The sequence below is a fragment of the Mastigoproctus giganteus genome, chromosome 8, assembly GCF_048544385.1.
Source record: "Mastigoproctus giganteus isolate SK-2022 chromosome 8, ASM4854438v1, whole genome shotgun sequence".
Lineage (NCBI taxonomy): Eukaryota > Metazoa > Arthropoda > Arachnida > Uropygi > Thelyphonidae > Mastigoproctus > Mastigoproctus giganteus.
The window spans coordinates 208,864,984-208,880,276 of record NC_143582.1 but is presented as its reverse complement, the minus strand read 5'-3'; the positions used below and the strand labels follow the sequence as shown (position 1 = coordinate 208,880,276).

The 15,293-nt window shown below is 33.6% G+C and overlaps 1 protein-coding gene across 1 annotated transcript in view; it reads right to left on the bottom strand.

Annotated features, from left to right (window-relative positions):
- LOC150082234 (angio-associated migratory cell protein-like) overlaps nt 1-15,293 on the bottom strand; it is a 58,038-nt gene that overhangs the window by 5,212 nt on the left and 37,533 nt on the right. The window contains exons 7-11 of the mRNA XM_090380455.1: nt 13,034-13,117; nt 7,452-7,567; nt 2,980-3,059; nt 2,381-2,471; nt 432-586 (exon numbers count right to left, since the gene is read on the bottom strand). Coding sequence (XP_090236581.1) covers nt 432-586; nt 2,381-2,471; nt 2,980-3,059; nt 7,452-7,567; nt 13,034-13,117 — 526 coding nt within the window. The remainder of the gene's footprint in view (nt 1-431; nt 587-2,380; nt 2,472-2,979; nt 3,060-7,451; nt 7,568-13,033; nt 13,118-15,293) is intronic.

The window sequence follows — 15,293 nt, the reverse complement described above, 5'->3', positions numbered from 1 at the left end:
GCACTTGCCTATATGTATAATCTCTCCCTAGCCTGAAAAACTGAGAGGCTCCATAATAAATTAAAAGTGAAATAAAAAACTGATGTCCCAAGACAAATGTAGACAAAGCCTTTCAAATACATAAACATATAGTTAGCTCTTTCACAACCTCCTAGACATCTTGTAACTTCCATAAGTGTCAACTAAGATGTTAATGATAATTTTTATTCTCTTTCTTGATACTACAATATTTTTAGATGGTCAGCTGATTGAGAAAATCACATTCAAGAGATGGAAGAGAAAAAATGTACAATTTGTCATTTACCTTCTGATCTTTTTCACAATCAGAGGGGGGGGGGGGAATTGGCTACAATTTTTAAAGTAACCAAAAAAAAAAAACACAAACATAATATTCATATTTCTAGCTTAAAATAAATAAAATTAAAACTTACTTGCTAAGTGCAAAATCAAAAATTTCTAATTTGTGGCCACACCACTGCCTTTCTTTCTGGCCAGTTCGTCCATCAAACATTCTAACAAGGCCATCTAATCCTGCTGTATATAAGAGAGGTGATGACTGATCACACAAAAGCTTTACAATACCACTCTGAAATAAGAATGATTTAAGGATAAGTTACTATTCATAAATATATTATGACTACTATTATGTTTATATTTTAAAAATTAAAAATATTAGCACAGAAAACAATGCAATGGTTAGCCCATATCTTGAGTATTAGGTACAGGTTTGAATTTCATTTTAGGAAGAATTCGGACCTGCTGGGAAGGACAGACAAAGAGAAACAAGGTAAGTTACAGAACACAAAAGAAATTAAGAAAATATATATGTGAGTTCAGTAAATTACCTTTGGCAATTGGGCATGTGGTGGTGACTTAACTAAGTGTTTAATACCTTTAAGAACCAAATTCAAAAGTTACGAGATCAAGTCAATATGGACTGGGGAGGACAGACATTTTTGAGCTTTCTTCTCACTACAGCTAAATCAGTCAGCTGCTGGTGAAAAATATAATGACAAAAATATTTATTTTTAGTTCTTTCAGGTAGTTTTTTAAAGTCAGGCAGTTTTTCACTCAAGTGGATTAAAATCCCCTTCGCACACATATGCATCAACATGTTAAGGTTTTAAAAGGATTAAGTACACTAAATGCTGGAGGCTCCTATTTAGATTGCTAAAACCCTCACTATTTTTACCCTCCACTAGATTATAAAGTTATTTCAATTTAATGAGAGATTAACATGTTTTGAAGAAAAAAAATATTGCACGTGTACTATGAAAGATGTTTTATGTATAAACATCTTTGATGACACCTACTAACTTTTGAACAGCTAGAACCGAAATCATGAACAATGCACAGTGCCCTCAAGATGTCCATTTCTCTGGCTACCAAAAGGTTTCTGCCATGGGTGGCAATAGTTAGCCCAAAGCCACCTAACTGGTATACCCTGAATCATAAACGTTTTTTGCAACCAGCTGGTTTATGCCAGCTCTGAGCACATCCAAGATCACCTCCCATGATCCTTTGCTTTAAATGCTTTACTTTAATTTAAATTTTGCAAGATATCCATTTCTCTGGTTACCAAAAGGTTTCTTCCACATGTGGCAGTGGTTAGCCCAAAGCTACCTAAGCCTCGAAACAAACATTTTTCTGCAACCAGCTGGTTTATGCCTGCTGGTTGCAGAAAAAGCTCTGGGAACATCCACGAACATCTTCCATGATGCTTTGTGCGATTTCCCCTCCTGACTCTGTTTTTCTTTGTTATGAAATGGAAATGACGTCATTTCCACATCACAAAATAAATTGATTTTACTACATTCCGAAATTTAATAGGTGCCGCCAAAGATGTTTATACATAAAATAGTACAAGGTGTGAAGTTATGTTTGAAGGTGACATGGGTTATATTTAGTATGTTTTTTCCCTTTAAAGAATATGAACAGAACAACAAGTTAAGAACAAGAAGCAAAAATCAACAGCTAGTTATGAGTTAACAAAATCAAGTTACAATAAGTTTTATGCTACAGTAATTAATTTGTCTCTTAGCCTGTTTAATAAAATTAGTCAATAAATGGATTTAGACTATTTATTAATTACAAATAATGCATATATAGATGCAGATAGCAATTTAAGTATATTTAACCTATTATCTGACAACAATCGGTTAAAAGTAGCTTATTGAAAGTTAGAAAAAAATGTTCTCTTGATTAGGGTGATACAGTCATACACATTTTTTAATAAACTTAAAAAAAAAAAAAAAAAATCAAACACATAAAAATCACATTTTATCAAGGCCAAATGGACAGACAGTTTATAAATGTTTGCCATTAAACTATATTACAATTTAATTTCTAAATTAATGTAGTGTACAAATAATTAACTTACTTCCTGCTTGAAAAACATTCTGTTAGTTTGTGAAGGAATATCCCAAATTCCTATTGTACCAGAAAGAGTTCCAGTGGCCAGATGGGGCAGGCTAAAAATAACAAACAAATATAGCCAATTATAAACAAATATAACTTGGGCTCTCAAAAACATCTTATAAGAGAGCAAAATAATAAGTGCTCATGAGATCAATAAATCAACAGGATTTAAAATGGATTCCATTTCAGGAACAGACACTTAATTCTCATGAGATAATATTATTCAAATGTTTATACAATGTGTGTCACGCCAGTCCTCTGTAAGGAATGATAATGGCCTCAACTTATGCAAAATGATGTTTAAGGCTATGGAATACTTGATACTGCCAGCAATGACTTATTTCTAAGTTAAGTGGAAATCTTGTGAATACAGAAAGTAGTTTGGTATTTAACTTTGGTGTAAAATAACTGGGATGATCACACCATTAAAATTTAGGGGGTATAAAGTTGCAAGAGATTACAAGAGTTTTTATTCCAACACCACGCATTTTTCACACAAGTGGTATTTACAGACCTTATTTAAAAAATCTTTAAATAAAATATACATTAAAAATATTGTACCTTGTAAAAAAGGCTACACTTTCTACAGATCCACTAAATACATCAGGAGGACTATCTTCACACTGAAATGTGGCAACTACCTGAAAAATAAGGTATGCTGCAATATTTTGTAAAGCCTAACAATTCTACAAAAGCAAAAACACATTAGCTACTATTTTCTTACTCTATATAATATAAGTTTAACTACTCTTGCGCAGCACCTATATATACATAACAGCAGAACACACACAAAAAAAAAAAAGATAGAAAATTTCTACAAATATCAATAACTCGGGCAATGAAAACATTTTCAAACACACATTTTGCATTCTGAAGAAATATTTATTAAAACAGCAGATGTTACATGAAACAAAAAATCAGTTAATGAATGTAAAATCAGTTAATATAGTAGTATTACTGTAATAATTTACAGTAATACTACTAGAAAGTATGATAACAATCAGATAAGAAAAATACCAAGTTGCTGAAAATATTGAGGGTGGGAGACTGCATAGCATTTTCCTAGAGTATCATAAGCAAACTTGGTAGAATTATCAATGTGGAACGGTACAGGAAAATCCATAGGTGCTAGCTATAATTCTCACCTTGTAAGCAATGATTTGCCAAATGAGCAAGTGCAGCATGATATCTATTAAAATGTAATCCAGATATCTGTAAACAGCTAAATTTTTACAGACATGATTAATGCTGCTTACCCCACACAACCAACCTCTATATCCATCCTTTTCCATGATGTTATAAAATTTACAGTAATTTCATCATTCCTCCAGATGAAAGTTTTAAAATCAGTATGCAGGATGAATTATGATTCATTTGTGAAGAGCATAACACTGTCATCCAGGCCTTTCTATGTACTGTGAATTTTCCAGTAAACAGATTTTTCCTACAGCATAGTTTGTTTGTTTGTTTTGTTTTGTTTTGGTTTTATTGGCGCATTAGCTACTACGGCTATAATGCGCCAAGACCACCTACAGCATAGTCCATATCTAATATGAGCATAGAAAAGAATAATTGTAATGCAAACAGCAAAATTTGGAATGGAAACACACCACAAAAAAAAGGCAATACATATATGAATTCCATCTTGAATTCATCAGTGGCTAAAGGAGCACAAAAAACTGAATGGATATACGAACAGTCTAAATAACACAACTCGTACTACATACTTCTGCATTGGTCTGCCTCAAAAAAAAGAAATCAAGAGAGAGAATAATTATTACAATATAAAATATGAAAAATTAAATATGGTGTAATCAATTAATTAATGATTTATCATAACTGTATCACATTAAGATTGCTATAAACTGCAATGAGAAAGTATCAATTGCTGAGAAAGTTGCTACTTGCCTTAACTTGACAACCTAAAGCAGTAGTAATTTTAATACATTACAATATAAAATATGAAAACTGAAATGTGCTTAACAGTATTCAAACTTTTTAATTTGATATTTTAATTTTATTATTTTATTTATTTATTTATTTTTTTTTTTTTTAGTAATGTTATGGTACTTATTTTCATTTCCTTAGATTTATCAAATGGGCCATCAACAATGAAATTTTCACTTTTCAGTTTGTTTCCTGACTCAAGATTTCAATTGAATCTGTCTTCATTGCTTGCATAGGAGCATCCATGATCATTTTGCATTTATTGGCTGTTGCAGAAATGCAAGTATTTTGGGAATTTACACTGGATTGAGACCTCCTTAAAGAAGTGGTTCCCATAAACTTCTTTTTTTTTTTTGTTATTTCTCTTTAGTATATTTTCCTTTGCTATGGTGTAGTGGGTTTTCATGCAGCAGTTGCACCATACCGTAAATGATATATCAAGCCACTGTCCATGCTTTGAGCGAGTGGAAACCCCCTCTTCTTGTTTATTTGGTGTATTTTAATTCACTAGTTCTTTCTTCATGAAGGTTTGCTAATTTTTTTTTTTTTTTTGCTTAAGTAAGCAAGTAGCAGATAGCACTTCCTCGGTGTACTTACAAAGTACACCGAGTACTTTGTATTACAGTTTACAGCAATCTTAACATGTTACAATGTCTTTTTTATTTTTTTTTTACTTTATTTTTTATAAAAATCCTAAACAAAAAACATATTAGAACCTACAGTACTTAGTACCATGCAAGGGTTAAAGGGTGTGAGAAAACAGTTGATACCTACTGACAGACTTGAATTTCTGTACATTGTAATTTTTTGAGAAATACATTAAAGGAAGGTTGCTCCACAGAACAGAAGTAAAAGAGATAAACGGGGAAGAGAAAAGTTGGTTCTGTAGGTGGACAGTGAATGGATGTCAACTTATTTGTGGCACATGCTTGGACTGGTTTGGAATAGAGTAGGAGAATTACAATTCAGAGAAAACAAAATTTAAAGATTGCCTAATTAATCAAGAATTACTGGAATTCAACTCTTTGATCTGATCTTTTGATCCTTGATACTAATTCTGTTCTACAGTACTTTTAGAAGAGTGAGGAAGCAACATGGTGTCAATTTTTAATATTTTCTGCCAAATTTTACTTCTAAATTACTTTTTATGTTAAGCATAATCTAAATTCGTAACTTTGTTGTTTTTCATAACCCAAAGTATTCCTGTGTGGCAACATGCCCCCCAATGTATATATCAAGTAGCAGTACTTTATTTTGAAGATGTCACTTTCCAGATACTATTCTATGCAACTTGGAAAGTTTTAGAGTGTACAGGGTGTTTCAAAAACAGCTTTACAACTTTGAAAGAGTATATAAATTTATTTAGAAGACGTACATAACATTTTTAAATGTCAGAATGTAGCAATACACTTCAAGTGTAATGCATGTCAACTGTAGTACCCAATACTACCACCGCGAGTGCTCCCGGGCAGTTTAGATCAAGATGGCGACTTTCACAGGTGCAGAGTGGGCTCGTTGTGTGTTTTGGTTCAAAGAAACGAAGTCTGCTACACAAGTTCAAAGGAAGTTTTGCACTCAGTATCGCAAGGAACCTCCTAGTAGGCCTACAATGTACACATGGCACAAGAATTTTGCTGCAACCAGATGTTCAGTGCACCATGCCAAGTCACCTGTCAACCACATGTTCCTGACGATGTGGAAAGGGTTAGGGATAGCTTTGTTCAAAGTCCACAAAAGTCAATGCAATGTGCGTCTCTGGAAAGTGGTATTCTACACGTGACTGTGTAAGCGAGTGTTACAAAAACATTTACACTTAAAGGCATACAAATTATCCACCATGCAACACCTTACGAATGCAGATAAGCTGGTTCATAAGGAATTCTGTATGATAATGTTGAATCGGATAGAAGACGATGAGGGATTTCTGGACTCCGTAATTTTCAGTGATGAGAGCACGTTTCATGTCACTGGTAAGGCCAACAACTGCAGGATTTGAGGCACCGAAAATCCACGTGCCTCCCTGGAACATGTTCGTGACATCCTAAGGGTAAACAGGTTTTGCACCCTCAACAAAAAAAAAAAAGATACAGCCCTTCTTTTTCGTGGAGACGACCACTACCGGTATTATGTATCTAGACATTCTCCAACAGTTCCTCATTCCACAAATTGACAAAGATGACCAAGATGGACACATTCACTTCCAGCAAGACGGCGCACTCCCTCGTTACCTTGGAGAAGTGTGCAAGCAGCTCAACACCTGCTTCCCAGGTCAGTGATAGCATGCCCACCTCATTCCCTGGATCTTAACACCTATGGATTTTTTTATGGGGATTTGCTAAAGATCTAGTGTTCATACCACCCTTACCTGCAAATGTAACAGCTCCGAACTCAAATTACTGCCTTAGTTGCAGAAGTGACGCCAGAGATGCTACGTCATGTGTGGCAAGAAATTGATTACACGTGGGACACTGCCGCATTACAAATGGAAGTCATATTGAACCATAACTACCCGAGATAAAACTTGAAGTGTTTTGGTACATTCCGACATTTCAAAATATTGTGTACATCCTCTAAATAAATTTATATACACTTCCAAAGTTGTAAAGCTATTTTTGAAACACCCTGTATTTCTTTTTTGTTTACTATCTTTAAAAGAGACAAATTATCAGTATACAGAATATATTAATGAAATGTAAATCCTAGTAAGGGTTTTAAAAAAAATTCTACTCTTTAGAATGTAAATATCATTAATAACAAAAAGAAACTCTTATTTATGAGTGGTCTTCATTCCTTCAATTCATAATTCAAATAACAATAATATTAATAATGAGAGATTATTATGACTACGTAACATATTAAGATTATGTAACATATTTGTTACAATATGACAATGATCATATCGTAACAAATATGATCATTGTCTAAGTATGAGCGCAGTGTAGTAAAAATGAAATGTAAATAAATTAAAACCTAACATAAGAAACTGAAAAAGCAAAATACAATTCAATATAATAAATATGTTAAAAGAAACAATGAGAATGAAGTACAACAAATGAAAACATCAATAACAGTAAGCATTTATTTACCCTGCCAGTGGAAGCACTAAATAATTTTGCTGTAGAATCTGTTGACCCAGTGGCAATTAAAGAGTTGTCATGGCGTGCATCTATTGAATTTACTGAACGAGTGTGACAACTCCCTGCTGAAAAATAATGCATAAAAAACACATCATTAATATAAAAATAGAGCTAATCAACTGGGCTGGCTGCAACTGATTAAACCTTTTAAAGCAGACTAGACAACTAGCTTCAGTTTAGTTGAGCTTTGTAGTAAACATAATACTCAGCCATGTTGAAAATGCTTATAGTAAAACATGTATATTTACAGTTACTATGGGTAAAAGGACTAAATAAAATTTGTAAAAAAGGCCTTTTTTTTGTTAATCAGTTATTTGATAGTGTCAATATTCCTCGATTATTTAATATAAGAACTACAATTCAGATCACATAACAATTCTGTTGAGTAACTAATGATAAGCACTAATAATAAAAATTTATTATACAGGAAAGCACTAGTATCAGTTGCTTGGTAATAGGATTATAAAAGATTTTAACAGATAAGGGGTGTTTGAAAACTTCTGAGACTGCCTGTTATTTAGAATCTTGGGAGATCATTGATTTTGTACATAATGGGCATTCTGGTAGTTGGGGAAAGAGAACATATGTCCAGTGGTCTTCTGCTCTGCATCTGCAGAAGTATGCCACTGTAGCCAGGTGTGAAGGAGCAGCAGTGCATAGCACACGCTTCTTGATTAGACTGGGGTTCGAGCCCGTCACCACCAAATATGGAGGATGCGGAAAGGTCAGGGAATGGCCACCGCATATACCGGAGCAATATGGCCTTAGTTGCTAATGCTCCTAAAAACCAAATAACAATAACAAACTAACAAGCATCTGCAAGTTTCAATATTAGAAACTCTGAAGGAGCCATGTCCTATTAACATGAAAATTATAAACTCGGATAGAAACCATGACTTTCTTGCCAGCAAACTAAACATTGGGAAAGAACCTCTTACCAGATTATCAGTTCCTTTATTCAGGAATCCCATCTACCTTCCCAAGTTTCAGTCAACTCCTGCCAGATTCTAGCCTTTTCTTTTCCAATGTCTGTATCTGTGTTGTCCAAATGCCCAATATATGTGCTATTTTGTTTTTTCTGATTTAGTATGATAAGCCACTATTAGATGAATAGAAGTTTTATTGGCATTTTGTTAAATTCAAACTTCAAATTATTTTATTAGTCATCCACTGAGGAGAAAAGATAATGCTTCCATTTCATAAAACATTGCATTGGCAAAAATTAATAGTAAAAAATGGTACATTTGGTAAGTAATGGTTTACAGTTGTCTTGGACAGGTTAATCGTGTTTCATGCAAATCAGAGATTATGCAGTCCATTAATTCATATGCTATTACCAAGCATAACCTGTTATGTGCTGCATAAATCTCTCTATATTTTAATTTTCTTATTGCATTAGTAACTAACTAATGCTGAGGCATAAATATGGTTTCAGTCGCAGTTATTAATACCTCAAGAAGCTTACTGGTTGTTAGTAACCAATCAGGAACTTATGCAATGGGACACATTTACATCCAGAATTTTTTTCAACTGACAAATTAACCAAAGAATACACCTTGGGACTGGCAACAGTAACCTACTCACAACTTTCATTTTAGCCAAGTACACACCAACAGTTTATCAGTTTATCTTTTCATGCACAAGTCTTTGTACGTAAAAAAGAGATAAGGACCCATCATTTGATAATTGACTGTTTAGAGGCGTTTATTGCGTTTTTTTCGGTTTTATATGATTTTTACTATTAGTATTAACAAATGATGCAAGTAAGCAAGCTTATACAGAGTCATTCAAAAAATAAATAAAATAAAATAAATATACAAAAAACTCACTTCACATATTCATCCCCTCTAATAATTTGTATAATTTCTCCTTAAACTTATTCAAACAACCCACTTCCACAACATCAGATGGAAGTTTCATAAATGCAAGATAAATGCCAGGAATAACTGTATTAAAATTAATTTTAATGCAGTTATTTCTGGCATTTATTCTGTGTTTCTACACGATTTCTGGTGGATATGCATAAATTACTATATATATATATATATATATATATATATATATATATATATTACCATATATATATACATAACTTGCCAGCAATAAACCAGCATTAAACTAATGTGTAATGTGAAGTGCCTTTTTCATCTTTCACTTTATTTTATTTTATTTTTAATTATTTTTTCTAGTTCTGTTTGAAAAGTCTCCAAATCAATCATTTACTGTTAAATCTTACTTAACAAGGTAACTTCTCAAGTCCCTCTCTAATGCTGAATATACTAATATATATGAATACCAGCCAAAATTTACATTTCAATCTCAACAGAAAGTTTCTTGTATGGCTGGCTTTCACTAAAATAATCAGTAAATGTCAGGGGTGACATCCAATCACATCCGTCTTTGCATAGATCAAGATAAACTCATCTTTGGGCACGGTCAGCTGTACATGGCTCTGTCTCAAAACAGAATTATGGCCACCATCAGGATTCAAATTAAAGGTGTCAAAGGTCATTAAGAGACAAATATGATTTGCAAAACTGTTTTTAAATTCAAGAAAAACATATTTGCTAATATATGTTTTTTTTTAATTTATCTTTTATTATTCAGCAGATACCTACTGAATATAAAATTCACTGTAAATCATTCATCAAGATTCAAAATACATTAATTTGTTGAATATTTAGCAGAGCCAAGTTCCCCTCAGTAGACTATTACATTATGAACAGTAATAGTGATATACTGTTTAAACTAGATTCCCGTTTATAGTTTAGTGTCAGTGTGTTTATCTAAAATTGCCAACCTCAACAAAACACAGATGCCAGGGAAAAACTCTGACACCCATATTATAAGCTAACTTTATAGCCACAGGTGGTAGATGACTTTCATCAACCGGTGAAATACCACCACTTTGCATTGGAGGCTTGAAGTGGTGAAACCCATGTTTAGTCTCTAGAGCAAAGTTTCCGGCATCCCCCTCCCCCCATACTTCTCTTTCAACCCATGCACGGTACTAAGTACTATAGGTTTCGATACCTTTCGTGTTTGGGGTCTTCATAAAAAAAAAAAAAAAAAAAAATTTTTAAATGAATACATATTAGCAATTATCTATATCTTTTTTGGAATTAGCTGGGTTATACAAACATTGCACATCCAGAAATCAGATTTTGTTCCCAAATCACCCTTCACGGGCAAATGGGATATTTTTGCATGAGCATTAGTAGTTGCAAATGATGCAAGAAAGCAAGCTTATACATCATCAGCCAAAAAAAAAAAAAAATGACATCCCATTTCACCTATTCATTCCCACCATTAGCTTGTCTAGTTCTTCCTTGACTTTAAGCTGTCAACTTCCATAATAACAGGTGGAAGTTTCTTCCAGCAATTAACCACCCACTGGCTAAAGACAAACTTCCGCACATCTGTTCTGCACCCACCCTTCCTCAAATTGAATTTGTGCCCCCCTCGTGTGTGCAAGCTGAGCAAGAGGAAGAATCCCATCAGCATTGAGCTTGCTCAAACCAGTCAAAGCCGTTTTGCAAAAACTTTGCAAACTGCAAAGTTTTGCAGTTTGCAAAACTGAAGCATTTCTTGGTAAGAGCATCCCTTTGTTCCCCACACCAATCTTGCTGCTCTTCATTCTATTCATTCCAACGGCTGTACAGCCTTCCTAAAATAAGATTTCCAGAACTGTATGCAATACTCAAGATGTGGCCTGACCACTGCCTTATACAAGGGGATAATCACCTGCTGTTAGCAATATTCCTGTATATCATTGACAAAACCCCTTGAGCAATACTCTCAGCCTGTCAGCAATGCTCAGAGAATTTCATATCCGATTGTACAATTACCCCCAGGTCTTTTTCATTTTCCACTACCCTGAGTGTAGTACCATATAGTTGGTACATTACTATGGGGATTACTGCTACCCAAATGCAGTACTTTGCATTTGTCAATGTCAAACTTCCATTTCCATTTCTCAGCCTGTCTGCCTAACTTTCTTAGATCCTGTTGTAGTAGCATACCATCACTACTGTCATTAACCATTCTGCCAACCTTTGTATCATCTGCAAACTTGAATATTACACCTGACATGCCTTCATCAATATCATTGATAAATATAGAAAACAACAATTAGCCTAACATCAAACCCTGAGGGTACTCCACTATGTAATACACAATACTCCATTTTCCTGGTATATTGCCTATAACTGATCTGCAGCAATGATATTCTTTAATTTCGCTCATTGTAAATATTAGGTATATTTTTACAGAACTTGCTTTTTTTCTCAAGGGAGGTTTGCAGGATGAAAAGCTGGAAGTTGTGGGAAATGAAAGTATAATATAAAATAATGAAAAAAAAAAAAATGCATAAAAGCAAAAGAAATTTCTAAATGAGAAATGGAGTAAATCATCCATATAATATACAATTTACTCCATTTTACACATATGATTTACTCTATTAATAAAAAACATTTTCAGTTAACAGAAATCTAAAAATTAATTTTTTTATAATAAAAAATTAACATTTACATTCTATTTAAGGTTTCAATTGATGGAGGATTAGGCAAGCATTTTTAACCTACTCACATAAAACTCTGCTTGGTGTTAAAATAGATTTTTTTTAAAAATTCTGAATTACTTAAACAAGTACACAATGCTACTGAGACAACTTTGTCTTCTTTGCAACACTGCTTCTGTTGCTGGATTAGTTAACTAAAAAACACAAAGAAAAACCATAGTTACAATAAAAGCATCTTGTTGCTTTTATTGTAACTATACTGTTTTTACTGTAAGCACAATTTCATTGCACACTTTTCTTTAATAAATACCACTATTAACCAGATATAAATAAACTCACCTGAAATGTAGCACTGTATTTGCTGCCGAAATGGAGACCAAGGTGTCGGCACATATGGAATTATCTTCTATACTGGTGAGATGTACAGAAGGTCATTCCATATGTGATCACTAAGAGAAACCATATCTAATACCTATAATCATCTTATACTTGAAATAAATGCCTGTGGTATGTCTACACTATTCGTTCTTTATTTGTACAATTACACAAATAAATAAATGTTTACCAAAAGTTAGGATTATAATACATAAAACTGTAAATTTGCTTTGATTTCCCTGTATGTTATTAACTCAAATTAAATTAATATGCTATTAACAGAATTATAATAAATATACATTAATTAATTATGAAATGATTTTGTGGATCCTCAACTAATATTTTTCAGCCCCTGTAAGAGTCATAACCTACAGGTTCTGACTTGCTGGTGATGAAAAATTATTACCAAACCAAAACATATGAATTGCAGATATGAAAATAATTGTTTATCATTCAGAATAAATGAATTATAGAATAATTCATTTATTCTGAATTTCCGAATAAATGAGAAATACTCTGCAATTATCATTATTTTTTATTATTATTTTTTCATATAAACAATCTCAGGACATTCCTCAACTGCAACGATCATTAACACAATGAGTAAAACTGGGTTCATGAAAAAAACAATAATTACCTGTAGAAGCATTAATCACAGAAGCTGTCTTCAAATCCCACAATCGAACACTGCCATCATTATACCCCATGAAAGCCCTAGTTCCTAAAATAATAATAATAAAAAATTTTTTTTGGCATTCAACAAAGAATGTCAAGAATCTTTACCTATCAAATACTTAACATATACACAGAGTGGCCACATTATTAAGAAACCTACTGTTTTCATGAAATAAAGTGCTCCTTCAATAACAGCAAATGTTCACACCATGTGATATAAAGCAAGTGATCAGATGTATAGAGATGTGTATGTTTTCAATTCACCAAGAATGGGCAAGACAAAAGATTTAAGTGACTTGGGACATGGCATAGTAGGCAGTATGAGAACTCATTTCTGAGATGCTCAGTGAATCAATGTGAACCGGCCTCCACATCAGGATGGTTGATTGGGAGAAGACAGAGGGTGGTAATCAATGGACACTGCTCTTCATGGACTAATGTTATTAGTGGAGTCCCACAGGGTTTGGTGTTGGGTCCACTATTGTTTTGTATATTTATCAATGATATTGATGAAGGTATATCAGGCTGTGTCAAAGTTTACAGACGATACAAAGGTTGGCACGGTTGTTAATGATAGTAATGGCAGTGTACTACTGCAACAGGATGTAGAAAATTTGGGAAGATGGGCTGAGAAGTGGCAACTGAAGTTTAACAGTGACAAATGCAAAGTACTGCATATGGGTAGAAGTAACCCCAGAGGAATGTACCAACTGTGTGGTAGGGTGGTAGAAATGAAAAAGACCTGGGAGTAATTGTGCAGTCAGATATGAAGTTTTCTAAGCAATGCAGACAGGCTGCCAGAGCAGGTCATGGGGTTTTGTCAATGATATACAGGAATTTTGCAAGCAGGGAAAAGGAGGTGATTCTCCCTCTGTATAAAGCAATGGTCAGGCCTCACTTTGAGTACTGCGTACAGGTCTGGAGGCGTCATTTTTAGGGAGGATGTAGATTTGCTTGAGCGTGTACAGAGAAGGGCAACAAGATTGGTGAGGGGAATGAAGGGATTCTCTTACCAAGAGCGGCTTAAGTTCTGCAAATTGCAGCGGCTGGAAACTAGGTGAGATGTGATTGAGGTGTATAAGGCTTTGAATGGGTTGAGTACGCTGAATTCTGATGGGATTCTTCCACTTGTTCAGATTACAAACCTAAGGGGGCATATATTCAAATTGAGGAAAGACAGCTGTAGAATAGATGTGCAGAAATTTGCCTTTAGCCAGCAGGTGGTTAATTACTGGAACAAACTTCCGTCTGTCATTGTAGAAGTTGATAGGTTAATTAAATTTAAGGAGGAACTGGACAAACATTTAGAGGGAATGGTTGTGTAAAATTTTTTTTTTTTTTGGCTGACGCTACATAAACTCATAACGCTTTCTTTCTTGCATCACATGCCATGATTACTATTACTATCATATTTTCAACACCTTGTTGAGTCCCTGCTATGACGAATGCAGGCTGTTCTGAAGGCTGTCTCCCCTTAGCCTCAGAGACCTACTTCCTATTATTAGGTAGGTGTACCTTATAAAGTGATCACTCAGTGTACTATCCCTTAAAAAACAATTTTCTGACTATTGAATGTCATACAAAATTGATTGATTCATTAAGAAATTAAATTAATGAATGAATTTTATTTAAATGTAGAATATAATAAAAGATACCAAATAAAAATAAATTTTTGGATATTAAGGCAGTTTTTGATTCCTTACCCATCAATATGTGAAATATTTAAAAGTTCTTTAACATAACCGGAATACAGCCAGGCCTCACATAACATGAGTTCAATTAATGCATGTTTCAGTTACCACTATTTGAAAAAATTATACCACTTTTCACTTTACATGATGCAAATTTCAAGTTAACGTGATTTTTTTTTAAATGCGATAGTTGAAAAAGATTTGAATTGCACATAAAGCTTACCGCGCATCGTACAGACAATAAACAAACATTTTCCTGCTGCCCGCCTCAGTGTGTTCCATCAACCATCGGAAGAAGACGTGTTACTTGTTTGTCCCCAGCTAATAAAGTCAATGCAGACTTGCATTTAAAAAGTTAAATTTTTAAATTCAAATTCATTTAAAATTTTTAAATGAGCCAGATGAAAATGTTACTGCGAAGGAGATAACGGTAAAAGAACTAGATGAAATCTTTCGTATTACAGAGAACTTCAAACAAAAGGTTTAAGGTTCTCTACGATATTTATTTCGCCAGGGCCCAGAGAAGATTGT